Genomic DNA, 27512 nt, shown 5'->3' with positions numbered 1-27512 from the left:
TTTAGAGATATGCCTATTTGTTTATTCCCTCCTTCAGCAGTGAAAGTTTTTTTTTTTTTTTTTTTTTTTAAGAGGAAATGCTAGAATACTAGAAGAATATATCTTGTTTCCTATATCAGAAAGGCTCTCCTCTTTGGAGGGTGTGGAGGTGTGTGTGTGTGTGTCATGGGCTGGACTGTCTGTCTCACACACACACACCGCAGGAAGAGCGCAGCATACATGCGGTTGTGATAAAGGACTTTCTTCCATTACGCGCAGTCAGTGATCTCGACGTGCACGCGCACAGTCACTTTACTGAGCTCTGAACTTCTGCATAACAGAACATGATGATTAAAGATGGAAATATAACAAAACAAGACACGGATGGGTCTCAGTGAAGAAACTCTGCGGTTGGTGATATCTGATGGTGAGTAGGCTACTCAAAGACAGGATCAAACTCGTCTCAAACTACTTGTCTGGTGCATCTCTAAAAGACTTTTATATATTTAAACAACTTTTTGGGAATGTATTTTGTTATGCTGAATATTAGCTTTTAAAAACTCTCATATTATTATTATTCAATCTGCAATGATCATGCGCACCACGACGAGCTCAGTGCAAACGACACAAAGTTATCGTTATCGATTGATCCTGGATCATATTATGATATTAAATGTTATATTTGCATGCAATACATGTTAGGCTGTATTACAATAATAAAAAGTAGCCTGTTGGAAAATTCCGCTTATGATGGTTGATGTGCTCATGATAGCTGGTGAACCACACACCATATAACAGCACCAGCTAATGACCAGTAAACCAACTAGCCTACTTTATGTTCCAAGAAGCGACTATGAGTTAAAGATGGACTTTCTACAAGGGTAGTGTCATTGTTGTATTTGAAATATGATACCGTTCAAAAGTTTGGGGTCAGTAAGAAGAAATGAATACTTCTATTTAAAAAAATAACACATCAAGAGTGACAGTAAAGAGATTTTTTTTTTTTTTTTACAAAATATATAAAATTATTGCTGTTCTTTTGAACTTTCTATTTATCAAAGAATCCTGAAAAAAGTATCACGGTTCCACAAAAATATGCAGCAGCAGCAGCAGCATATTGATAATAAGAAATGTTTGATTTGAGCACAAATTATCATATTAGAATGATTTCTATTTCGCCCTAATAAAATATACTACAATAGAAAAGTTATTTTAAATTGTAATAATATTTCACAATATTACTGTTTTTATCGTTTTTTTGATCAAATAACTGCAGCTTTGGTGAGCAGAAGAGACTTCTTTCAAAAACATTAAAAAATACAGTCCAAACTTGAACGGTAGTACATTGAAGTAAGGCGGTGGTACATTTCTATAATCATTTAGCATATATACAGTATATCTGAGTAGAACCACCATACTTTTTGTACAGCTACAATATTAATGTATGCTTGATAGTCATCTTAATTCTTTATTGCCATCATGGACTTTAAGCATCATGGAAACATTTCAGATATTCTAGCCTTGTGGTTTTCATGAAACATATGTGAGTGAAACAAAATGAAGAGCAGATCCATGAGTCATGAAAGGGATGCTCTTGAAATATAAGAGAGATCGATAAAATGAGCCTACAAGGAATAATTCATATTACAGGGAGACAAATGAAGATATTTCAATGACATCTGAGAGCTTTCTGCTCCTCCATTGACAGCTACACAACTAACACTTTGACGCTTCAAAAAGTTCATTAAGAGATTGCAAAACTAATCCTAAATTCAATCTGTTCATCATCAGTCGAGTCTCTTCAGAAAATTTGGACTAAACCACTCGAATCATATGGATTAGTTTTACGGTCTCTTTATGAACTTTTTGAAGTGTATAAGTGGTGGTTGCGCAGCTGTCAATGGAGGGACAGAAAGCTCTCAGATTTCATCCAAAAGATCTTCATTTGTGTTTTAAAGGGGTTTAACGACTTGAGGGTGAGTGATGACAATGTTTTAATTTTTGGGGTGAACTATCCCTTTAAGACCAGAGTCATTTTGAGTTCAAGCTGAGTTTAAAGCACATCTGGTTCACTCCACAGGCAGATGTGTGCCACCGACAGGACAGCACAGGGGTGAAGAACGCAGTAAACACACTCACCAACACCCAGCCGTGACCCGTCTTACCTGTCCGAACACAGAGCGGCTTCATTTTCATGATCATCCTCATCAGCTGGAGGCGCTGCAATGATTAATCAACACATTTTCCTGCATTACAATTACACTGGGAAACTAGACAATCGCAATGAAACCCAAGGGGCCCAAATGGACCCCAAAACGGTGGTGTTTTTGGTCATTTGCAGCTTCATCGTCTTGGAGAACATAATAGTCCTGGTGGCAGTTTGGAAAAACCACAAATTTCACAACCGGATGTACTTTTTTATTGCCAACCTGGCGTTATGTGACTTACTGGCCGGTGTTGTCTACATAGTAAACTTGTTGATGTCAGGACAGCGGACGTTACACTTGTCTCCGGCCGAGTGGTTTGTTCGTGAAGGAAGTATGTTTGTAGCTCTAGGTGCTTCTATCTTCAGCCTGTTGGCGATTGCGATCGAGCGGCATCTCACTATGATAAAAATGAGGCCTTATGATGCGAACAAAAAGTACCGTGTGTTTCTGCTAATAGGCACGTGTTGGTTGATCGCCATCACACTGGGAGCTCTGCCCATTTTGGGCTGGAACTGTCTGAATAATCTTCCTCAGTGCTCCACCATCTTACCTCTCTACAGCAAGAACTACGTGGCGTTCTGCATCACCATCTTCATCTCTCTCCTGCTGGCCGTCTCCGTCCTCTACGCCCGCATTTACATCCTCGTGAAGAGCAGCAGCCGTAAAGTGACCAAACACAGCAACTGTGCGCGCTCCATGGCCCTCCTGCGCACCGTCAGCATCGTGGTGGGCGTCTTCATCGCCTGCTGGACGCCCATCTTCGTGCTCCTCCTCGTCGACGTGGCCTGCGGGTCCAGAAGGTGCCCGGTTCTGCTCAAAGCCGATTGGTTCATTGCCCTGGCCGTCTTGAACTCCGCCATGAATCCCGTCATCTACACGCTGGCCAGCAGGGAAATGCGAAGGGCGTTTTACAAGGTCGTATGCGGGTGTTTGGTGCGGGACGGCATCGTGGGGTGTAAGCAGAACACGGACCCTAGCAGGAGCAAATCCAGCTCCAACTGCCCACGGGCGGCTGAACAAGAAAACCCAGACGCCAAATCATAGTTTTCAGTCACGTGACTGTTGCGGAGACCTGGAGGGCAAATGCGGCAGCACAGGCCTGTCAAATTTACATGTGTTTTAAATATTTATTGGTTACACTTTATTTTAAGGTGTCATTGTTCAGTGTAATTATATATTTAAGTGCTGAGTAATATTAATTAACTACATGTACTTATTATAGAGTTACGGTTATGGTTAGGGTTTGGTTGAGTGTTAGTTGCATGTAATTATGCATACGTAATTACTATGGTAAGTACTTGCAACATATGTAAAAAGGACATAAAGTGTTACCTATTTATTTCACAAAGATATGTGAAGTTATGGGCACTTGCAATCCATATACGTATCCCTAAAAACAACAGGACATTCTAATTAAAGCATGTATGGCCAGATTTACTAAACAGGGCAAATTAGCGTGAGAGCGCAATTTGACCGTTCGCAAAGACCCGCCCCCTTTAGTTACTGTTTGTTGCAATGTCCGACAAGCCACGCGGCTCTCACGCACGCAGTGAAACATCGCGGAGCAAAGAGGACACTGAACGTGCTGACAAGACCAGGTTACTTCTAATATGAAACAAAGTCTCAACTTTCAAATTTGGTCATTTTTTAAAGAAATTTAAACAATAAATACCGTTTTGTGGCTCTTTAATGTGTCTGACAGATCGCTGTAGAGCCTCTTAAAGCTGCTCGTGAACCGATCACCTCTTCCTTCTAGTTAATTTATAGCATCAAATAAACATGAATGAACATAAGTAGTGTTGTTTTAACCGTGAAAGACGTCAGTACATTCCGGTTTTCAAGTTCAAATCCTCCAACTCTACTGACTGAATCTGATTTGTCAGACAAAAATGGCGGATTCGTCGGATGGCGGATTATGATTGGTCAGATCGCCTGTCAATCAAACTGCCTGCAAACGGTCATTTCCATAATGACCAACGCAATCTACCAAGAGCAGCGCAAACGAGCGCCTGGTTTATGACACGCTTTTATTGGTCGTAAATAATAGCGCAAATACCAGTAAATTGACAAGCGCAAACTTTAGTAAACCACCTTGCGTGACTCATTTAAATACTCCTCCCATAAATTTTGCGTCTGAAAAGCAAACTCCTACAAATGCATATGCAATAAGCTAAGCCGCAAATATAATCCTGTCCATGCATTTTCAGCGTTAATTTTTTCACTGCATGAATTTAGTAAATCCTGACAGTAGTGTTTGCGCTGGCGCAAGCTGTTAGTAAATCTGGCCCTTAAAAAACGCTTAACGTGACATAATGCACCAAGACAGTGATATAACAGATCAAATTCATTATACACATCATTGACAATTTGTAGCTTGAATGTGCTAGGCTTCCGGTGTCATCCGCTTCCAGTTATTTCAGCTGGACAAACCTTGTTATGCTTCTTGATATTGCTTGATACTGGTATTTATTATCACACTATTCAAGTCTGCATGAAATGGAAGTTGCGGGTTTTCTTTCCTACTGTGACGTATGTATCCGAGTGAAACAAATGCAGGGCCCTCGTCATCAGAGAAGAGATGGCACTGCAAGATGGGAAGTGATTCTGATTAGGCAAATGAATAATGCTAAAAAATAATGATGTGTATGGATGAATCATTTATCATCAATACAGCAATATTCCAAAAAAAAAAGATTCATGGGGACTTTAAGCCACAATAAGCATGTTCATTATAATGGTCTTGTATGGGAAAATGTATTGCATTCATATTCTGGATTCATCTGTTCACCTGTATGCATCATCAGTAAAGTGTATACTGAGTTTGGTCTTTTAATATCACTGTCTTCATACTTCATACCTGATCAGGTGTGCAGTGAGGAAAGCCTTATTCTGCCCTCCAGGTGTGACATCACGTGAAAACTGAATACACACGGCACACAAAAATCAACATACCTAGTCTTAACAAAAAGCTAAAGCACTCATACTAAAATACATTAGTGTATGATATACAACTTTAGTATGCACTTTTCAAGTGCACTTTAAAACAGATGCATACTAAAGTGCACAATAAAGCATCAGCACATGTTAAGTGCATATTGACCCAAAGTCAGCGAGTGGAAAGCAGTTCTAATGAACTAATGATAGTGTATAACACAACAAGATGCTTTCGTTTTACATCCCAACCTTATGATTCTAACCGATAAGCTCTCAGTTCTTAGATGGGACATATCAAACTAATTTGACAATTATATAAAGATTGACTATTTATATTGTGCTATATACTATATTGTACAATATATTTATATTGTATACTAGCATGTTTTACACTTTAGTCTTGTATATAGGTTGTTGATATAACTTAATTGTAACATATCTAAACTTTTACCAAAGGACTAAAAAGAACATTCATACGAGATCTGTCTGTATGGAGTAAATGTGGGCTGCTGTAAAGTTATTTTCAGATTAAAAGCGTAATGTCTTAAACCAATGCAGCTGTTTATGGTAAAGCATGCCTTCCAAGTTTGTGGGTGTGAGTAAGTATGATGATGATACTTGACTTGTGCCATCTGCTGGACACACACAAGCAGCACAAGATTAACTCCATATCTCACTACAGCATTAGTGCATAGCACGCGTTTATATTTAGTTTTTAAGTGCACTTTAAAACATTAGTGCATACTAAAGTACACAAAGCATCAGTACATGTATATATAAGAATTGAAATCAGCATAAAAAACAAATACTACCACGATTTACAGTCTTCGATTACATTCACATCAATTTTTTATGCTCATTAAAGTATTATCTCAACAATGCTCCTAAAAATAGGATACATTTCCTCGATGTAAAACATAATTTCTTGTTTATTATTATTTCTCTTGAATTTGAACTATGATTCTTTCCAGGTTCTGTGAGATTCAGTCGAGTAAGCAAAGAGTAACACACATTGATTGTTTTATTGCCACCAATCATAAAGAATAGGAATAAGTCATACAAGCAAAGGTTATTTCTGTAAACACAGTTTGGGCTTTCGTACGTTGAGTTTTGTCACCTGTGATCATCAGAGCTGAAGGGGAATGAGATCAGAGAACACAGATGAGCTTTAAAGAGAAACGCATGAGAGTGTTAATAAAAGGCACGTTTTCCTTAACAGAACTTTTTTTGCCAATCAATTTTGAAATTCTATAATGAATAACTCGGAGCAGTCTAGTTTGTTGCAGCATTATAAAAACAGTAAAACCAGCACTGTTTAGTTGGAGTCAGTTTAATGTGTAAAATGTAACAGAACATCTTTCCCTAACATTAGGCATTTCGATAAACACGTGAAACAGACTCAGTGAAAATCTGCTGGGATTTGGCAGTTTAAATGGGGAAAGTCGACACCTCTGGAAAAATCCTTAGGTCATTTCGCAGACTAGGAATCTGTGAGTGCACGTTGTGTTCAGAATCATTTCTCGTTTCTTCAGAAGTGTCATTTAAAAACAGCGTTTAAAGATTTAGAGTTGGTGTCATGAAGCAGTTTAAGCTGAACTAGTCTTTCTTGTCTAAACCTGTTGATTTATCACGAGCTGCACCTTAGTTTTGACCGGAATAACGCAACTTTGACTCGCAAAATAGAAGGTGATATAATATTAATCAACAAAAATATGCACATGTAAAAGTAATGATTTTATTTTGTGCTGTAAATTTGCAGTGAAACTATGAAGTATGAGATTTCTTTCTCATTGTAATATTTAAAATAAATGTAAAATAATTAAAAATTATATCACACACACACAGATGAGAGATTATTTAATTAAAATAATTCAATTAAATGTAAATAATTGAAAATAAATGTAAAATAAAATGAATTTAAAACTAAATATATATGAGATTATTTTCTCATTTTAATATTTAAAAATAATTAAATTACATGTAAACAATTTAAATGTAAAATAAAATGATTTAAAACTAAATATATGATATATATATATATTTTTTTTTTCATCCTGTGCCTCCAAATCAATATTTCCAGAGTTTATTGTGACAAATGTCATTACATAAATATCATGTGTTGTGTTTGTGTGAGAGTGACAATATTTAAAGTGATGCAAACAATAACAACAATCATATTAAAATGGCCTATTTCGAGAAAGAAAAAAGATCCACAGTTGAGCATATATGAAAGTGCACACAGGTCTTCACATCAGTGATTCTAGGCTACAAAACCTATACAATTGAAGTGAATTTAAGGGTGAATCTCACAAAGATAGGTCGCATTTCATTTCGCCAAAAAAGAAGAAAATAAAAAAGCTTTTTTGACATTAAGCTTAATTTTCTGCCAAAAATATAATTTCGTGATGATTTTGATCTTGACATTTTTATGAGATGCACCTTTATGCATGATAATATTATCTTGCTGCTAATTTCTAATTAGTAATAGTATCAGATGCAAATTTCATTCATCCGAAATGTGGATTTAAAAGACAAAACTAAACGTTTACGGTGTAATAAACATGACTTGTTTTTTTTAAAGCGTGTGTCTAAAACAGTGAAAAATCCAGTAATATTCCAGTTCATCCAGTAATTAGACTGTGCAAAACCACATCAGACCAAAAAGAGTAGATTGTGCTATTCACTTAGAACCGTTTAATTGAAAATAATCATACCAATTTGTCTGTTTGTGAAGCCCACAGTCAAACCATGAAAGTCCTAACTGATAGAAACATCCAAGGTATAAAGTAAGCCCCGAACCGAGCGACTACACACCTCTGACACGTTTAAAGAAGGAGCTAAGCTCAATGAATACTGGGAAGCATAAATATTTAACATTGTGAGCATACACAAAAGCACCTCCGCTGGGGCTCTGGATGCTACCAACAATCAGCACAAGTACAGTTAAGTTAAGTCATGCGAGTGCCACAGGTTTCAACGTCATACAAAAATGTAGGTACTTTAAAGCCGTGTGTGTGTGTATGTGTGTGTTTTGGTCGTGGTGTGTGTACGTGCAGCATGTCGGAGTGTGGTTTCTGTTAAAGCAAACACATTCACGTCATCTTCCCTCTGAAAAGCATAATCAACAGTGATTGGATAGAAGCTACCAAAGGATCTGGCACACTAGCTGCAGTAAAGGACGAACTCCTAAAATAGGTCAATAGAAACAGCTTTTGTTTTTTTTTCGTTTTTTCCTGTTTTTCGTTTTCTCAAATATTTGTTTTCCTTCTATCTCTTACCAACGAACATTAAAATCCGGTTGTGCTTGATAGACAAAACTAAAACTTTTTTTTTTTATTCTAAAATACTTTTTCTTTATCTGGTTTTCCTCTCATCCCCTCTTGGAGATACGAGTTCCAAACTTCCAACTTTACAACGAAATCCATCAGCGTCTTCTTCAAAAATATAGATTCTCAACCAGCGCAATAAAATAACTGTATCAGTTCTATAAATCGGGGTCGATTCCTCTTTCGTTCTCTAAAAACGCTGTCCTCCGTCGTCACAGTCAAGCAGTTCGACAGCCGTCGACGTGTTCACCGACGGAAAGTTTGTTTTCGTAAAACTCCACGTGTTTTCAGGCGTCGTCACTGTTTTCTGTCGACCGGCTGCTTCAAACACAGTTCGCTTCCTGCCGACACGATTGGCAGGTTGTTGTCACGGTGATGGCCAATCAGGTGGCTTATGCTCTCGAATATGTGATCTTTCGTCCGAACCTTGGGGAGACAGAAATTTGATTTGAAAGTTAAAGACAAAGTTAAGTTGAAGTTAGAGACGCTTGCATGTTCACTACTGTATAAACGTAGAGAAATTAATACTTTTATTCATTCAATTGATCAAAAGTGACAGTAAAGACATTTTATAATGTTAGAAAAATATTGCTGTTTTTTTAAACTTATGAAAGAATCCTTAAAAATGTATCACATGGTTAATTATTTTGGTGGAAAGGGTTATAAAGGGGGGAAAAGCTATAACTTAAATTGTATGAAACTTTCTGTTAATGCTTTGAAAAAGTTTATAAATAAATGAAAAAAAAAGAAAAAAAAATGTATCACGGTTTGCACAAAAATATTCCACAGCACAACTGTTCTCAACATTGATATTACATATAATCATATCAGAATGATTTCTGAAGGATCATGTGACACTGAAGACTGGAGTAATGATGCTGAAAATTCAGCTTTGAAAATTACGTTTTAAAATATAATCACAGCTATTTTAAATTGTAATAATATTTCACATTTTTACAGTGTTTTTGATCAAATAAATGCAGCCTTGGTGAGCAGAAGAGAATTTATCCTGAGGAAATATGAGATTTCTGTCATTAAAACCTGAAGTTTAAATGTTTTAGGATTTAGAAAAGTAAAGATACACTGCAGTATTTCTGATTATGTGACTGATTAAATCGATCATGTGACTCATTTACTTCTTAAATTCATGTTCAACTTTTTACTCCAAATGTTGTACACTGAACCGCAGTGTTTGATTGAACTACAAACGAACCCAAAATAGAAGCATTTTCTCTGGGTCTCTAGAGACGTTAGAACCCACTGCTTTCATATGTGATATTTATAACATCAATGCTCAGAGCAGCCTTGTTCTTTTTAAGAGATACTAAATATATCAATTTTTCAACTCATTCTCATGGATAAAATGACACTTTAGTAACATCTTTTACAGCAGGGCTCCAGACTGCGACCAAATGGTCGCATTTTGCGACCAAAATTTGAGAGTGTGCGACTAAATTTTACATCCAGTCGCACATGTGCGACCAGTAAATTTCATCTCGTTCATAGTGGGCGACAACCGACGTCGCGTCTGCGATGCTTTGTTTACGACATCACAACAATTATTTTTTTTAACGGTCCTCCATGAAGGGTTCCGAGTGAATGAGTGTGTGTGTGTGTGTTCGCGCGCGCGCGCAAGTGAGTGAGTGAGTGAGCGAGCGAGAGAGAGTGAGAGAGTGTGTGCGTGCGTGTGTACATGTGCGAGTGAATATGTGTGTGAGACGGCTCGAGATGACTGGTCGTAAAGCAATGTGTAGTCTGACAATGTTTCTTGTCCAGGACATGACAAGATTTTTAGGAGTCGAGACTCGAAATCGTGTAATCTGATACATTGACTATAGTAACAGACAAAAAAATTGCGTATTCTGAACCAGACATAACTATAACTATGGTATACTGTGGTTATGAAAGTAGCCTACACATCTTTTTACAGCACTTCAAAACTATATCCTATTAAAATATATATATATTTTTTTTATGTGTCGACCAAAACATTTTTGTTCATCCTTTAAAGATTGTCTCTATTTATAAAACTGAAAGTTTCAAGAAGTAGGAAAACTCACACTTATTTTTTTTAAAAAAAAGAAGACTAAATTACCATTGTAAACAGCTGCTGAGGGTGCTTATTGGCTATTTTCACTCCCTAATATCTATTTTGTCACTCATTTTGCTTTTGAAATAATATTAAGACATTATGAAGGATAATAATTAAATTTAACTTTATCTATACACCTCAAATTAAGCTCAGTGCTTTGTCATCCCACAGTGCTACCAAATACTTTCTGTAGAACTTAGAGCCGCGGCCCTCAGATGTTAGTCTGGAGCCCTGTGATCTTAAAATAAAACTGCACCATAATTTCTGTACGCTTAATCTATTTATTATCAAAGCATTTGTCTGTAATAGTTATTTATGGGGAAAATGTGAAGGTGTGCCCCTAAATTTTCTGCTTGCGCTCCTAAAATTTTAAGTCAGGGGCTACAGCGCTCCTAATAAAAAAAGTTAGTCTGGAGCCCTGTACAGGCTTTATGGAATTAGTCAAAATAACTATAGTTGAACAGTAGAGCTGCATCCGACCAAAGATTTTCCTAGTCTACTGGTAGTCCTTCATTTAAGCCATTAATAGACTAATCACAAGTATATATGTAACACTGCTTGCATTGTCCTACATTAAACACACTGCCCCCCCCTAACTGATGTAGTGTGTAGCTTTTCATTTCTTAAACACACATTTATGAAGACACATCATGACCGTATTCCAGGATGACAATGTCAAGATTCATCAAGACTCAAACTGTGAAAGAATGGTTGGGAGAATCATTTCGCACATGAATTGCATCACAACATTTATTTAGGCAACACTTTATTTTACAGTGTCCTTGTTACATGTTATATGTACTTACCATAGTAATAACTGTAAATTATGCATAATTACATGCAACTAACCCTCAACCAAACCCTAACCCTATAGTAAGTACATGTAGTTGCTTAATATTACTCAGTACTTACATATAAAATTACACTGTAACAATGACACCTTAAAATAAATTGTAACCTTTATTTACATGAATTATTTCCATCAAAAGGTGCATCAATTTCTGGTCAAGAACAAGTATTGACAATTCTAACAACCATTCTCTCACAATCTGAGCCTGATGAATCTTAGGAATATGGTTATGATGTGTCTTCATACATGTGTGTTTAAGAAATGAAAAGCTACACACTCCATCAGTTAGGGTTAGAAGAACTGTTGCCGGACATATAACATGCTGGCGACTTTTTTTTGGCTGTGCAGTGTACTAAACCATAATGAGCCTTTGAAAGATCAATTAAGTGCACACTTTGAAGATTGTAATGAAGTGGACGAGTCTGACCCTCATCGCCGCAGACATGCCTATAGAGAGAAATGCACGTCAAGTTAAAAATGGCATGCAGCAAGCGCTGGACTAATTTAGCTTCCACACACACTCCACATGAACACTTGGAAATGCGCCTATTAATAGCACACATTTATCTAGGTTAGCGTTAGAGTGAGCGGCTAACGTTAGGCTACTACTAATATGTTAAAAAGTGATAAGTCAATGAACGTTTGGATTTCCTGCCTGACATAATTACCACATGGATCCACTGTGTTAACGATCTGTCCATCGGACTTTGCCACTTCCTGTGGAGTTTTTTATTTTCCGTGACCAACCAACTAATTAACATCTGGTCGACCAAGCCTCTTCTCATCGACTAACATTTACACTCAAACCAAAAATTATTCAGACACCAGATATAGTTTTTAGCACCTAGTGGGTTCATGACACTTTAGTTCATTTACGAATGTGAGGATAGCAAAATAAATTAAACTGTGACATATTATTCCCAAAAATTATTCATACAGTGTCTACCACTAAAATTTATAAAAATTTGGGACCAAAGATTATTCAGACAATTTGACCTGACCATGTTTTGCTGAAGTGTTTTTTCTTTAATTGCTAATGCGACATTTTTACACCACAGACTGAACAAAATGAAGCATTGCTTGGTAATTGGTTGAGCTAAACTGGTATTATCTAATTGTGTTCTTAAATTTAAAAGCTGACAGATATTCAACATAATACATCTGTGAGACAGTCTAACAGAAGGATGGACAAATCCAGTGAAATATCAACTGATTTGAGTTCTTGTCATATTTTATTACCATTTTCTAAACGATAGCGAATCAACTGTGATAATGTGAGAAATGTCGAAGGCGTCTGAATAAATGTGGGTTTGACTGTCGGTGCGTTCTCACCGTTCCCTCTGGATCGACCAGCAGCAGGTGTTTGGCCAGGCCGTTGTGCATCCCCGTCAGCACGTATGACCCCGGGTTTGTGGCGCTCTTGCGCACCAGGAAGTCTCCGTCGTGAAGCAGCAGTTTCTCAGCCTGGCGCCGGCTCATCTCTCCATGATACCACGCGTGGTCCTCCAGCTCCTCTTGAGCTCTCAGGGCGGCCGCTCGCATCAGCAGCGGACTCGAGTTATCCACGGACGCCGCTTTGTGTAGCTCTGAGGCCGGAGGACCTGGAGACTGAGTCATGATGGCGTCCTCAAATGGCTCTGAGGGCGTGAGCACACAAAACCTGTTATCTCATGTGCTGATATTTTTATTTCGTTGCAAAATGTAACTTTATCCGCATACATACAGTAGATACTCACAGTCTACGTTCACACTGTCAGTTTTTGGGACTGACAACCACATTTACTTATCGAGACTTCAGACATGTATGTGATTAAAGTAGAGTCGAAGTCGCTGATGATGTCATTGATGAGCAAATAAGCCTGAACCTCGAGCTGAGACTCGAACACGGGTTGCCTTGTGCTCAGCTCTGGCATATTGACACAGCGCTCCTACATAACGGCTTATTCTTATCAGTTCTTTTGTCTTTGGGTCGTTATATTTCTCACAGATTTCTGCTCGTTCTAAATCAGATACAGATAAAGTTACATTACATTTATATGATTGCATTAGTGAGAGAGCGATTGCATGAGAATTAGGGATGCAAATTATCGATTAATTCATTAATCATTAGTTGATTGACCTTATCGATCGATTAACGATTAATTGATAAGCGGCTATTTTCCTGAGAATGTAAATTTCTCACGGTATCAATAGTGTCATTAACATGAAAAAGCAAAATATTGCTTATATACTGAATAAAAATGCATGTTATATTGCTCAACTGATGTTTTATTGTAACAGTTGGGATACGGTACAGATAATGGAATTTATGTAGTTTAACGAAATAAATTATGCACAGAAAATTAAAATACATAAAAAAAATGTAAAAATAATTGTAAAAAAAAAATTGCATCACAATAAGTGTATTGTGATTGTCACTAACATTTTAGTAACTAAACTGAATTTTATTAGGTTTAGTGACAACATGTTACAATGTTTACATGGTACAATTTCTGGTAAGCTACGCTTTTTTATTTCAATTCAATTACCGGTATTGTGATTTTATTTAATATTGACTCATTTGGATAAATATTAGGTAGGCTACACAAGATAGACATTAATTTTTCTCAAGAAAAAAAAACAACTCACCTAATGCTGTAAACATACAGAAAGCCCTAAAAGCTGGTAGTAGGCTATTATTTAAGGTTAAAAATAATTAAATATGATGCGTTTTTTATTATAATAACTTTATTTAATGATACAAGTAAAAATATAATAAATATGTAATATAGAACACATATTTAGCAAAATACTCTCTATAGCTATTTCTTTTCTTGCCAATTACGTGCTATAGCCTATATTATGTTCATTAAATGGCTTTCCTGAGGTAAATGTGAGATAATTGTTCTCCAGCTATGTTATTGACCTATTCACGCTGATGAAAAACACTGATTGATCGATATTATGTATGAGAAATATACATTTCGGTAAGTTGTACTGTATCTTTCAACAGTGTTCGTGTTTTTTTTTTACTATTAGCTAGTAACGTTTGAGATGATCGGTTCACGTGCGCTAGGGATCTGTCACTTAACATTTACAAGCGCTAAAACGGTATTTATTGTTTGAATTTCGTAATAAAATTGACAGAATCTGAGAGCTGAGTTTTTATATATCATAGCTAACCTGGGGTGCGTTTCCCGAAAGCATCGTTGGCCAACTATGGTCGCAAGTTCCGTCGTTACCAATAGAGTTCAATGGACATTGCGATGAACTTGCGACCATAGTTGGCCAACGATGCTTTCGGGAAACGCACCCCGCCTCTGTCTAGCTTCGCGATTTTTCTGTGCATGAGATAATGGATGTGTGGTGTGATGTGTGAGGGCTGGCAGCTCTGTTTCTGAAATGCTCCCACATTCCCCTCCGTTTTGACCGCCTCATGTTTGGTTTCTTTTTTGCCGCCTCAAGTTTGTGTCGGGTCTCTCGCCGCCCGCGAGAATCTCGTGCACGTTCGCAATGTTCAATTAACCGACAATAATTTTATTTAATCGAGTAAATTCTTGTCGACAATTAATCGATAATCGATTAACCGTTTACATCCCTAATGAGAATTAATTCTACCTGGCAGTAGGACTGTCACTTTTTATTCGATATTCGAATATGCATTCAAACATGACGTGAAATATCAGTAATCGAACTATAAATAAACTATTCAGTTTTTAAAGTGCCATGTTTAGCGCATTTTTTACAGTCTATGATTAGACCGTTTGTTTTTTATTTTATTGTTTGCCATCTCATCCAGTAGCGGGCGCTCTAAACGTATTGTAGCGTAGGCCCATGACCAAATCAAGCGAATAATAGCCAATAGCCACCCTGTTTTGAAAATGGAAGATTAGTCACAGAACGGCCAGCCTGAGCGGACAATTACGACTCCAACTCATTTAAAAAGTAGTGTCTGGAAATATTTTGGTTTCTACACCATAGATAGTAAAGAAACCGTTAAAGATATTCGAAGATATTCGAAGATACTCGAAGATATTTGAATACATTGCTTGTTATTTGATACCCGTTCGAATTTGATGAAGTGACAGCTCTACCTGGCAGCGTCTCTCTACTAATAGCGAAGCTCTGGGTTTTAGTTACTAAGAAATATATGCTAGAACTTTTCAGATTCTAAGCTATTTTATTGATAAATCACAGAACAGTTTACAACATGTCTCTGCAGTACTGAAAGATTCTGTGTGTGTGCGATCTTCACGTGATCTGCGAGCTACTGTCTGTATGCGTGTACGTTACAATGGCGGCGATTAACTTGCGTGTACAATAAGCTGAGTAATACGTGCATTCACACGATCAATTTTGAGCATCCAGATGGTTTAATGAAACACATCTTGTGGAGCGCTCTCTGAGCATGCATTTATTAGTTAATTTAACTGTTTTGAAATGGAGCGTAAAAGTGGACTTCAAAGATTTATTATCCTGTTGCGCCCTCTATACTGCCCTACAAAGGCAAAAGACCTTAAGTCGCTAGAGTGTGGAACTGAGAAAAATGACTTTAAAGATTTTTAGTTGTCCCGCTTAATTAATTATAGGTAGGACACTGGAAATTTGGCAAATAGATGTTTTAGTAATGGAAATTATATACATAAAAAAATCTTGAGCTCAAACTTGACTTTTGACCACTATTTTAAATTACTGTACTCTGCCTTTGTATTGTCAGCAAAAAGTGAGAGGTCATACCAAGGCAAAAGGCAGTAACTTCCACATTATCAATATTTAGTTGCTGATCACCATTAACAAAATCATTATAGTACACACCTGTATAAAATCTAGTGATCATGGCATTTATTTTGTATGATTTACAATTATTTATAGCCATCTACTTATTGCTATCCTGTGCTTTGGTTGCATTCTGATGGCATTATTAATACATTTGACATGACAAAATACCTCCTATTAGTCCAGCGTTGACTCGACCGCGTTTAGGGCGGGGCTGAAGGCGAAGTTTTGGCACTCTGCCAGCTAGTTTGCGAGCTTTAATTCATGGATGTATTCATCTGATACGGCAATGTGTAACGTTTTTCTGTCAACTCTGCATAATCCTTCGCGATCGTAATCGCACGTTTGTCGATGGAGCAGACCATACTAAATGTTCTGACCGCTCTGAGGACATCAGAAGTTAGAGCGACTGATGGCAGCTGTACAAAGTACACAGGATACACCGTAATTTTAATTTTAATGGACATTAAAACAAAGGCAGATAACCTTACAATCTGGTAGGTAGCATTATTTGATTGAACACCGGCACCGTAACTTCATATTGACGCGCGGCTGAACAAAGGCAGAGCACCGTAACTGGTAATTTGAGCGTTCCAAAACAAAGCCAAAGAGCGGTTACGATGTTCTGCCTTGGTTTCTCATGGGCTTTTGGAAGTTACTGTTAAGACAAATCATTATTTTCTCGAAAAATAAACGGAATTGATTCAAGATACTTATCCACATGATAAAGAAGGTCTTGAATGTGCCAAAAATATAAATAACTCATTTTCGACCAAAAACGAAGTTACGGTCTTTTGCCTTTGCACGGCAGTATAGGCGATGAATGATCAGCGACTAATTGACGTCAAGCTTAAAGTGTCATGGCAGAGCATTAAAGTCGACTAGCCTGTGCAACCCCTGCTCTCTAGCTGTTGAAAGGAATGACTGTGTTTTCTGCTTTTCACCAAATCATATGCACAATTTTATTTATTTTTCCTATCGGAAGCTATAGCAGCAACATTAAATGCTCCAGTCTCTGTGTTTACTCTTACTCATGTCAAAGAGGTCCTTCCTCGGGCTGTCTTTAGCTGTCCCGGTCGTGCTCGAATCGGACGCCGCCTCTGACTCTCCCTGCAGGGCGGCCAGCACCTGCGTGTCAATGTGCTGCGTGTTCACATACGTGGGGACTTCTCCTGCTTTAGGGGCTTGACCTTTGACCTCAGGGAGACTGTATATGTCACAGGACCCTAAATGAGAAGCACAGACAGAAAAACATTCTTCAAAATATCATCTTTTGTGTCATACAGGTTTGCCACAAAGGTTTATAGGTGATCTGTCTCTTTAACTGTCTAAATGTGAAAATAAAAGTGAATTGTACCTTGCTGGAAGAACATGGGTCGGCCCTGGTAGTACGTCTGGTCGACTCCAGCGCCCTGTGTGGACAGCATATGAGTCATCAACAACAATAATGAAACACCTCCTCATCTCTGACCATCTCTGAGTCACATTCACTGACAGACAGGAAACACACTACAGGAAGTCATTCACTAATGTCAACATTTATACACGTTATTAAGAAGAATATATTAATTATTATATATGTTGGAGTGGGGAAGTTGAAATAGTTCTGTATTTTGTGTTGCTGGTTTCGGTTTTATAACAATATTTACATATTTATTATTTGAATAGAATTATTATATATGTTGGAGGGAGACAGTTGAAATTGTTCTGTATTTGGTGTTGTTTCTTTTGATATAACAACAAAATATAATATTTATTTATTTATTTTACTTAAATTATTATATATGTTGGAGTGGGAAAGTTGAAATTGTCCTGTACTTTGTGTTGCTGGTTTCGATATTATAACAATATTTAATTTCGATATTATAACAATATTTAATATGTACTTTTTTATTATTTTAATTAAATTATTATATATTATGGAGTGGGACAGTTGGAATTGTTCAATATTTTGTGCTGTTTCTTTTAATATTTTAACAAAATATAATATTTATTTTAATTAAATTATTATATATGTTGGAGTGGGAAAGTTGGAATTGTTTTGTATTTTGTGTCAGTCATTTCAATATTATAACGAAATTGTATAAAAATAGAATTTAAATTTAAGTAAATATTATTACCATTAATATCAGATATGTTTGTTTACCTCAATCTAAAATAGGCCCCCGATTCATTTTAGTGACCTGATTTCTTTTATCAACAGAAATAAATACTATGTTTTATGCACACTTCATCATAGCATAATCCTTTACTCTCATTCTTTACCAAAACACATGTACTGCATTTACAGAACGAACTGAGCTTAAGTGACTACTAATCCCCGGTCAGGCCACTTCATGTCAATGTGTGTGAGTGGTTAGTGCTGCAGACCTGGCTGCTGTCTTGCGTCTGATTGGTCAGTCTAGCATCAATGAATCCTCCAGGTGGAGGCATCTTCCCGGGAATGCTGTTGTAGTAGTGATGATCGGCGGACTCCTCCCCTTCCTCTGTCCACGGGGGCTCGTCCGTACTCATAACCCTGAAGAGAGGACAAATGAGATGTAGAAGCAGCCTCAGGCTCAGAGTCCTGAAGGTGTCTGTGTGGACTCACTTGTCGTGCATGGATGAGGGTTTGCTGGATGGACACTGCAAATAGAGCTGGAATCGCAGGTCGAACGCCTGACCGATCGTACTGATCACATCCTGAGCCAGACCGTCGGAGCACTCCAGAATATGACATGCTAGAAATCAACACACAGTCAGGATGAATCTCACCAAACCTGTCAGGAACATGCATGGGTCATATTTCACCCCAAAAACAAAAAAACAAAACAAAAACATAGCCAATTAATGACAATAGCACATTTAACCCTCTAAATTCTCACTAGTTTAGTCCCAAAAAAATATATATTTTTGAAACTGTGATGCTTCTGTCCATCATGGTAGCATTTGATGTACGGCCTATGTTCATTTAAAAATAATTGTATTGCAGTACAAAAAAATGTAAAAGTACTATTTCAATATCATATGCAGTGTATATATATATATATATATATATAAAGCCTTTTTGATTTTAATTATTTTTAATAGATTTATTTTTATTTTTATATTTTAATAATTTAACAACACATTTGCATATTCACGGTTCTCTGATGTTGGTTAAGTGTCATATGGCATGCAAGTTGACAAAAAATATTTCATCTTTCTTAGCAAGTGTTTTATTTTGAAATGATTAATTTTAGGGTGAGCTGTGACAGGAACGTGTTTTTTATTCATCAAAATACATGAAACACACAAATGAAGCAACAATCAATCTGACATACAGCTACACACACACACACACACACACACACACACACAAGACACGCACGCATGCTGAAGCTTTAGATATCAGCAGATGGTGAAACGGATGGCGATTTGCTGACTCACTCTGCTGTGAAGTGTTCATTACAGGATCTTTCCTCTGACAATATCAAAAATGCATTAGAAAGTACGGCAAGAGTTTTAAAACGTGGCCTCTGCGCTGACAGGAAGTTAAAAGATCCATGAAATGAAAAGAGAGGAAGATATAACAGCCACAGAAATTGATTTTTTGATGCTAAATGCAGCCGTGGCGGACTGATCAATCACGCTTGTTTGTGGATGCAGCGCTACAGGGCGGCCCAGTGTGGGAAACACAATGAAATGGCCCTCAGGAGCCGTAGAGCTAAAACTGTGGTTGATCAACAAAGAGCATCGCCAACTCTGCACCAACCGTCATTGTGAATGTTATGGAGATATTATGAAATTAGTTGATCATTCATTTGCTACTGGTCAAAAGTTGACAGGTCACACACTCTCAAACAAACAGTGTTACTCTCAACATCAGAAGGGATTGCTTGTCCCCGAACATTAACATTTTAACATCCAAAGAAAAAACACAAATCATCAGCAAAGGAAAAGACGGGAGTAATACCTCTCCGGTTAACAGGATCTTTCGCTACATAAGCGACGTAATCAGTCGTGTCCTGTTGACAGAAGACAGAGCAAATGAGCTAATGCTTTTATGAGCGTTTCTTCAAAAGGTGTCCTATAATGGAGAACGGGATATATGTCTTGCTCTTTTGAAATAGGAGTACATCCAAGTCTGCGCAGATTGAAACTAAACTGCAAAAATGACTGATTTGTCAATGGTCATGATTATGACATCATATCTATGAGCTCACTCACATTTGACCGCCCACATTTACGCATTAAAAATGGAAACATTTCGAATTTATTTAAATGTCATGATTATGATATCACAAGTAAGCTCCCACATTTACATACTAAAAACTGAAAAAAGTGACTTAATTTTTTTTTCATTATTATGACATTATATCTATGAGTTCATTCACATGTGACTGTTAAAAATTGCAAAAATGTCTAATTCATAAAAATGTTATGATTATGACATCACGATTATGAGCTAATTAACAAATGACCCACATTAACATATCAATATTTATTCATTATTCAGCAACTTATTAAACGACTGGTATACAGAGACCAGCCAGTCATGAGGTCATTTACGAACAGAAGTCTTAAAGGGGCGGAAAATAATAATCATTAAAAGCGAAACACCTTCATCTTTCCCCCGAGCGCTCTGAGATTTGCCATAAAGTGTCGTGAGACTGAACGTCAGCTGAAGAATGAATCACTGGTGTGATGTTGTGAAGTCTTACCGGATCTCCACCGGAGGCAAAGGATATGGACTGCATGTGATGATTGGCTATTATCTGTGGAAACAGGAAGGAGCATCATTCATCTGCAATAAAACACTTCATCGAGAGAGAGAGAGAGAGAGAGAGAGAGAGAGAGAGAGAGAGAGAGAGAGAGAGAGAGAGAGAGAGAGAGAGAGAGAGAGAGAGAGAGAGAGAGAGAGAGAGAGAGAGAGAGAGTGTGTGTTTTTGTACCTGTTTGGAGTCCGGTGTCATCAGGTTTAAACTGCTGGTGGAGATGTTGAGATTGATACTCATGCCAGCAAACTGCAGGTTACTCTTGCCCAAAATACTGGAGAGAAGTTTCGAGGGAGTCTGAAAGAATGAGAGACACACATTCAGACTATCCTTCTTAATTGTTTCTTAATTTTTGTAATGATCGCTGATTTCTTACACAAGTTGCATTTGAAATACGTCAGAAATAGAGCTGTGCATCAGTTTACCGTCAGAAATGTGTCGTGTTGCATCACGTCGCGCCGCATCGTGATTATAATGGGCTCGTTCTGTCTTTTATCGTGCCGCTCGCGTCTGGTGTTGAGGCAGTGTTACACTGCTTGATAATTATGTGTCCTGCATTGAATAGTAGCTTCATCCACAGTGAAATGTCCAAAAATCATGTTCCACATATAAAGATGACATCTGTTCTGAGTTATTATTTGATTTGATTTTATCTTTCAATATTTAATAATATTCAATAATAATAATAATAATACTATTTTATAAGTTTTTATTATAATTTTTTATTTAAATACTGATTCAGGGTTATTATAGTTCACTAAAACTAAAACCATAAAAACATTATTTTGTTGTTGTTGTTTGAAATAAAAAATGTTAACTGAAATTAAATATTTAAAAAAATGATTTTTGAAGTACTAAAATAACTAAAACTGAAATAAAAATGAATAAAAACTATAGACATATTTAAAAAAAATTGAACTAAAATGAAAATGGAAAATATACACATACAAAAAATCTAATTATTAATAAAAACTACAATAGTATCTCATTGTATAATAACACTGGAATGATTTAAAAAATATATATTTCATGTTCATTTGATTTATTGTTATACATTTTTATTTAAATATGTTCTGCATTGTTATTTTTTTATATTTAATATTTGATTAATTTAAATTATATTATTATTTTAATTTATTTTATTAATTTATTTAGCTGTAAATGCTTTGCCTATTATAATGCGCTTTTTTAAATGTATTAACTAAATTCAAATCACTCCAGTCTTCATTCGTATTACTTAATGGAAGAAATTGAAAAAATAAAAAACACACATGAATCGCATTATTCTGTGTTCGTGTGCTAAACTGATCCAGTGTGGCTTCATTAAATCAGGACATACAGCGCAGCACGCTTTAAAGGTTCCCTAAAATCCCCACACACACGTCTGTTCATTTGAAAGCGGACACGTCCCTTTCCACGGCTGCAATCCTCGCAGCAAACGTGCATCACACACACACACACACACACACACACACACACACACACACACACACACACACACACACACACACAGCAGGAGGCAGGAGGCCTGATTACTGCTGCTCAGCACAGAATGAGTCACCGTGCTAACAGTATGCCCACACACACACACACACACACACACACACACACACACACACTGCAGCATGCCGTTTCTCTTTCTCCAGCCTTTATTTGATCTCTAACTGTCTTCATCTCACTCCAAACCTTCTGATGCTCCGCTTTTGGTCTTTTTTTTGTTGCATGTTATCTTTGTTGATCTGCATCTATAACCTCCACCTCCTGTTGTCATGTACAGTAATCTATAACTCTATCTGTTGTATGTAATGTATGTAACTCAGTTTGCTTCATCCTGACATGCCTTTAACATCATGTTTGCACCATCAACATTTTTCATTTTTCATGAAATCTGAACATTTCCTAAGACAACAACGGGAATATGCAGGCTGAGACTGAATCTGCAGACTTTTCTGTGCTGATCTTTCAGAGAAAATATGCAGAATTACGAGGAATAGATTTAGAAATGTTATGCGCTGAGAGTATTACACTCTTACTGCAGATAAAAGCATCATCAAATTTGCAAAAATACTTAATAATTGCAACACGAAGGAACCAGGCTTGTGGATTGTTGCACGAGTTTCCAAGTTGGAAGTCCGACTTTAAGAGGCTGTCTATAGAGTGCAACAGTGGCCGCTGCGTTTGTTCTGGAAGAATTTTTTCCATTTATTTCTCCCATAGGGATTTCAAAACTTTGATTTGAAGCAAAAAAGTTTTCGAAAATCAGACAAAAATACAAAGGCACAAGACTGTGTACTAAACGGCTTTAGTGAGGGAAAGAACTACAATCCCATGAAGCATTGCAAACAGCGTAATCTAATTAAAAGTGATGGAGAAATATAAAACTACTTTAAAAATGTGGAATATATATATATATATATATTTTTTTTTTATTGCAAAATATGCTTATATACTCAAATATTTAAGTATTTTAAAAGGGTAGGGACTAGGGACTAAACTAAGGTGATCGTTTTGGCGTGTTGCTTTTTTCGACTCTCTGATTTTACATCTGAATGTTCTGCACAGCATCATGGGTAATGTAGTTTTTCCACCACAAATTCCACTGTTAAACAATTATTTTAAAACTAAGCTGAAACAATGTGGGCTGACGCCTTCAACAGAAGCAAATACCATCGATGAACAACCCCGTAGCTCACTGTACGGCTGTCTTTAAAGGTTTAATCGTTCAAAATAAATGTTCCTATGGAGAATATGAATGGAGTTGTTACTTCTTTGAAACTGAATGGAATGCAGTATAATTGTTCATGTAATTTAGTTATTTTCTTTAACATATTTCCACACATTCTCTCCTCGCAAAGCTTCTCTCTTTTCTCTCGTTCTACCTTTCTCTTGCGCAGAGCTCCTTTGGCACCAGGGACGGCTTCACACACCAGACTGATCGCCTCCCTGTGGAGAGAAATTACAAAAAATATAAAGACGTGAGTAAGAGTAAGTAAGTATAGAGAGAGCAAACTGTAATGATGCTCTGTGCAAACAGTCATTCTGGAGCCAGAGCAAACCTGGGATTCTGGGATAGATCTGATCTGTTTCTGTCAATCCGGTCCTGGTTTTCAATAGCAGACGCTCATGATAATATCTAGGCTTGCTGATGGTTCATATTAAATAATGCAAATACAAATAATAATAATAATAATAATACTATAAACATAAACTAGAAAATTATATAAATGCATATACTAATATATATATTTATTACATGGCTTGGCTGAATTCCAATTTAGAATGCGGTCTGTTATTTCTTGATAACAGACCGCTAAGAACTATAACAGACCGTTGCCATGCAAAACAGCGCGTTGCTATGGACGCGGAACGGACTATTTTCTTTAGCGGAAGCAATACAATCGTTTTTAAATCAATAAACTCCTTTTAAATAAATAATTTGTGTCAATTTATTTATTTATTTTGTAGGTAGCCATGTAATAAGCGGGATAATGTATAGTGAGCCGGTTGTTATAGTGAATAACAAGCCCTTCAGGCTGATTCAAGATCCCTCCGCTTCGCGTCGGGATCCTGTTCAGCCTGTCGGGGTTGTTATTCACTATAACAACCGGCTCACTATACATTATCCCTTACATATATATATGTGCTAAAAATACTATATATTGACAAGGTTGAAAGGAAAGGAAATATACTATTTTTAATAAATACATTGTTGATAAATAAATATAATAATTATATAAACAAAACAAAACTCGCTTAAAATAAAAATACAAATATAATAAATATTTATATTTTAAATCTAAAAACATTGGCTAAAAATAATATATACTGATAAGGTTAAACATTTTTAAAATGTTCATATTTACCAAAAAAAGAAAAAAAAAGAAAAAGAAATCGGAATTTTATAAAAAGAAAATTAAGCCTATTTAAGACCAAAAAGATTATTTTGCACAATGTCATAATTTTAGAGCAATTAAGCACATTTCTAACCATTTTCCTATTTCTAATGTGTTCTGACAAGTTGTTTTAAATAATTCTAAATAATAATTAAATATTATATTAATTATAATAATTCTATATATATATATATATATATATATATATATATATATATATATATATATATATATATATATATATATATATATTTTTTTTTTTTTTTTTGTATTATAGTAACGAAATTGGGATTTTAAAAATTACAGTAATGAGAATTTTGAAATCCAAGAAATGTAAATGCATGTTTTTTCTGGACATGCTCCCGACACATTTGATGGGACGTTTTACAAAAGGCACAATAAATAAACTATCACAGTCCTCTTTGTACCCGCCTGACTTGTGTCCAGAGAGCAGTCGTGAGTGTGTGGTGTGTTCGTGCGAACGCCACAGCAGAGAGAGCAGGAAGTCAGGCAGAAAAGAGGATATGACATGTCATCTCCAGCGTCTGTATGAGGATCGGCCCACACAGCCCAGCGCTCAATAAACAAGCAGCGTCCGCTGGGATCCGATCTGCTGCCTCTACACTAATGTTACGCAATGACTCATCAGCAGCACACATGGATGGGTTACATTCACATCTCATGCGCTCATTTTAGCAACAATAAATGAGTGTTTGGCAGCGGGTGCAAATAAAGAAAAAAAAAACATAAAAGTGCCATAAAAAAGCTGATAACAGTCATGTAACGCCACACGGGAGCCATTAACTGTGATGTAACCGCTAGAGCAACTAAAAAGCAGCGTACAAAAGCCATTAACTGTGATTTAGTAGCAAAACAACAAAAACATAAATATTTATAAATACATAAACATAAGAAAAATAATATAAAAGAGAAAACTAAACATTACAAACACGCTCAGCTAAAATGCTCTCCCCCTTCTACTGTCTTCAATAGATATCATTTCATGTGTAGGATTGGAGAGTCTTGATCCATTTGAACAAAAACTTGTAAAATAATCAATACCTTAGGTTGTGTTTCATAGACAAAAAAGAAAAAAAATATATGAAAAATATAATGATGCACTCGTTTTTGTCAATCTTTTTACATAATCTTATTTTTAAAATAAATAAATAACTAAATTGCTAAATAAAATGATTTAAAAAGCGAGGAAAATGAGTGCAGATCATCATATTTTTTATTTTATTGTGTGATTATTAATATTAATTGACATTTGCACCTCTTCTTAAATCTTTTTACATCATTTTATTTTATAAAATAAATTAATAAATTGTAAAAAAAAAAAAAAAAAATTATTTGAGGAAAATAAGTGCATCTTTTTTTATTTTGTGATTATTAATATTCATTGATATTTGCACCGTAAGTTGGTAGAGCACACTAATTTTATAAAAAAAAAATTATAGTAAAATCTTAAGCTATTAACACTACTGTTAATTACTATTTTTTTCACATCAAGAACAGTAACTATAAAGATAACGATGGATTAATATAACTAAATGTGCCAGTATGATATATGGAAAACGATATGATAAACTTCTTTCTTTGTAAGTGTGTGAATCCATGCATGCTACTATTCCGTGTACAACATAAGAGGAAGAGTTTGTGGCTATTTTACACCTCCTCATTAGCAGAAAGACAGAGAGAGTTGCTGTACCGTGTGATTTGTGATCGTGTGGTGAAGTCCAGGGATCTCATGGACCGGAGGACTTCGATGCAGCCCAAATACTGAAGACAGAAGGACACAGATGAGATTAGAACAGCTGATAATCATCTTCAAAACTAGATATTGTCATTGGCCGTGTGTGATAAAGTACCATATTAATATTCAAATGTTGCAAATTGAACTTTTCTGCAAAACTGGATTATGGCATAAAACCTTTGCGAATGAAGAAACATTTCCATGTGTTCAAGAGAACAACAACATCACTTCCTGGCTCAAAATATCTGTAATAAAAATGGAAGTTGCTGCAATCGGGGGAAGCCACTGTGACTGTTTACGTACATCATAAATGACTTATGGCAGATGAAACACAATAAACACTGTCATGATATCTTGCGTTCTGATTAGGGCTGTCAAAAGATTAATCGCGATTAATCGCATCCAAAAAATACAACGGCACAAGGCACACAATTTGTATATATAAATACACACACATGCTTGTATATGTTTAAGAAAAATTTGTAATTTATATATAAAAAATGTATATATTTATATATTATATTTATAGTTATATATAATATAAATTATATCTAAATATATACAGTATATGTATGCAAATATTTCTTAAATATATACATGCATGTGTGTATATATAAATACACAAGATAATTATACACAGTACACACACATATATTATGTAAACACAAACTTTTATTTTGGATGTGATTAATTGCGATTAATCTTTTGACAGCCCTAGTTCTGATGTTGGGTTTTGGGAACCCAAACATGTGAGCCGCGAATTAAACCGAATCATTCTGATGACAGACAGCATTTCAGAACCACCAAACCAATATTTAAAATGCTGTGCGATGCGATTGGTCCGTTGGTTAGTCCAGTTATCATGCTCTGTTGAAGTCACGTGAGGTTTTTATTGTGCATCCAGTAAGTGTGTTTGTAGTTTATGCGCATGTCTTCTTATTAGATTAAAAAAACACCCCAAACTGCCTCAATTGAGCGCAGTTT

General features: G+C 36.2%; 2 protein-coding genes across 2 annotated transcripts in view; one reads left to right on the top strand and one right to left on the bottom strand.

Annotated features, from left to right (window-relative positions):
- The first annotated feature begins 250 nt into the window (after positions 1-250).
- s1pr3b (sphingosine-1-phosphate receptor 3b) lies at positions 251-6334 on the top strand. Its single transcript, XM_081390911.1, has 2 exons — positions 251-406; positions 2060-6334. The coding sequence occupies exon 2, from the start codon at positions 2205-2207 to the stop codon at positions 3228-3230; it is 1026 nt and encodes a 341-aa protein (XP_081247037.1). The 5' UTR covers positions 251-406; positions 2060-2204; the 3' UTR covers positions 3231-6334.
- Positions 6335-7801: 1467 nt separating this feature from the next.
- shc3 (SHC (Src homology 2 domain containing) transforming protein 3) overlaps positions 7802-27512 on the bottom strand; it is a 34262-nt gene continuing 14551 nt past the window's right edge. Inside the window, exons 5-15 of the mRNA XM_081390907.1 lie at positions 26484-26554; positions 23759-23822; positions 21057-21176; positions 20826-20879; positions 20078-20129; positions 18734-18863; positions 18514-18661; positions 17501-17555; positions 17175-17369; positions 12721-13025; positions 7802-8872 (exon numbers count right to left, since the gene is read on the bottom strand). Coding sequence (XP_081247033.1) covers positions 8744-8872; positions 12721-13025; positions 17175-17369; positions 17501-17555; positions 18514-18661; positions 18734-18863; positions 20078-20129; positions 20826-20879; positions 21057-21176; positions 23759-23822; positions 26484-26554 — 1323 coding nt within the window. The 3' untranslated portion in view covers positions 7802-8743. The remainder of the gene's footprint in view (positions 8873-12720; positions 13026-17174; positions 17370-17500; positions 17556-18513; positions 18662-18733; positions 18864-20077; positions 20130-20825; positions 20880-21056; positions 21177-23758; positions 23823-26483; positions 26555-27512) is intronic.

The sequence above is a fragment of the Scardinius erythrophthalmus genome, assembly GCF_964197995.2.
Source record: "Scardinius erythrophthalmus genome assembly, chromosome: 17".
Lineage (NCBI taxonomy): Eukaryota > Metazoa > Chordata > Actinopteri > Cypriniformes > Leuciscidae > Scardinius > Scardinius erythrophthalmus.
This window is presented reverse-complemented; position numbering and strand designations above follow the sequence as displayed.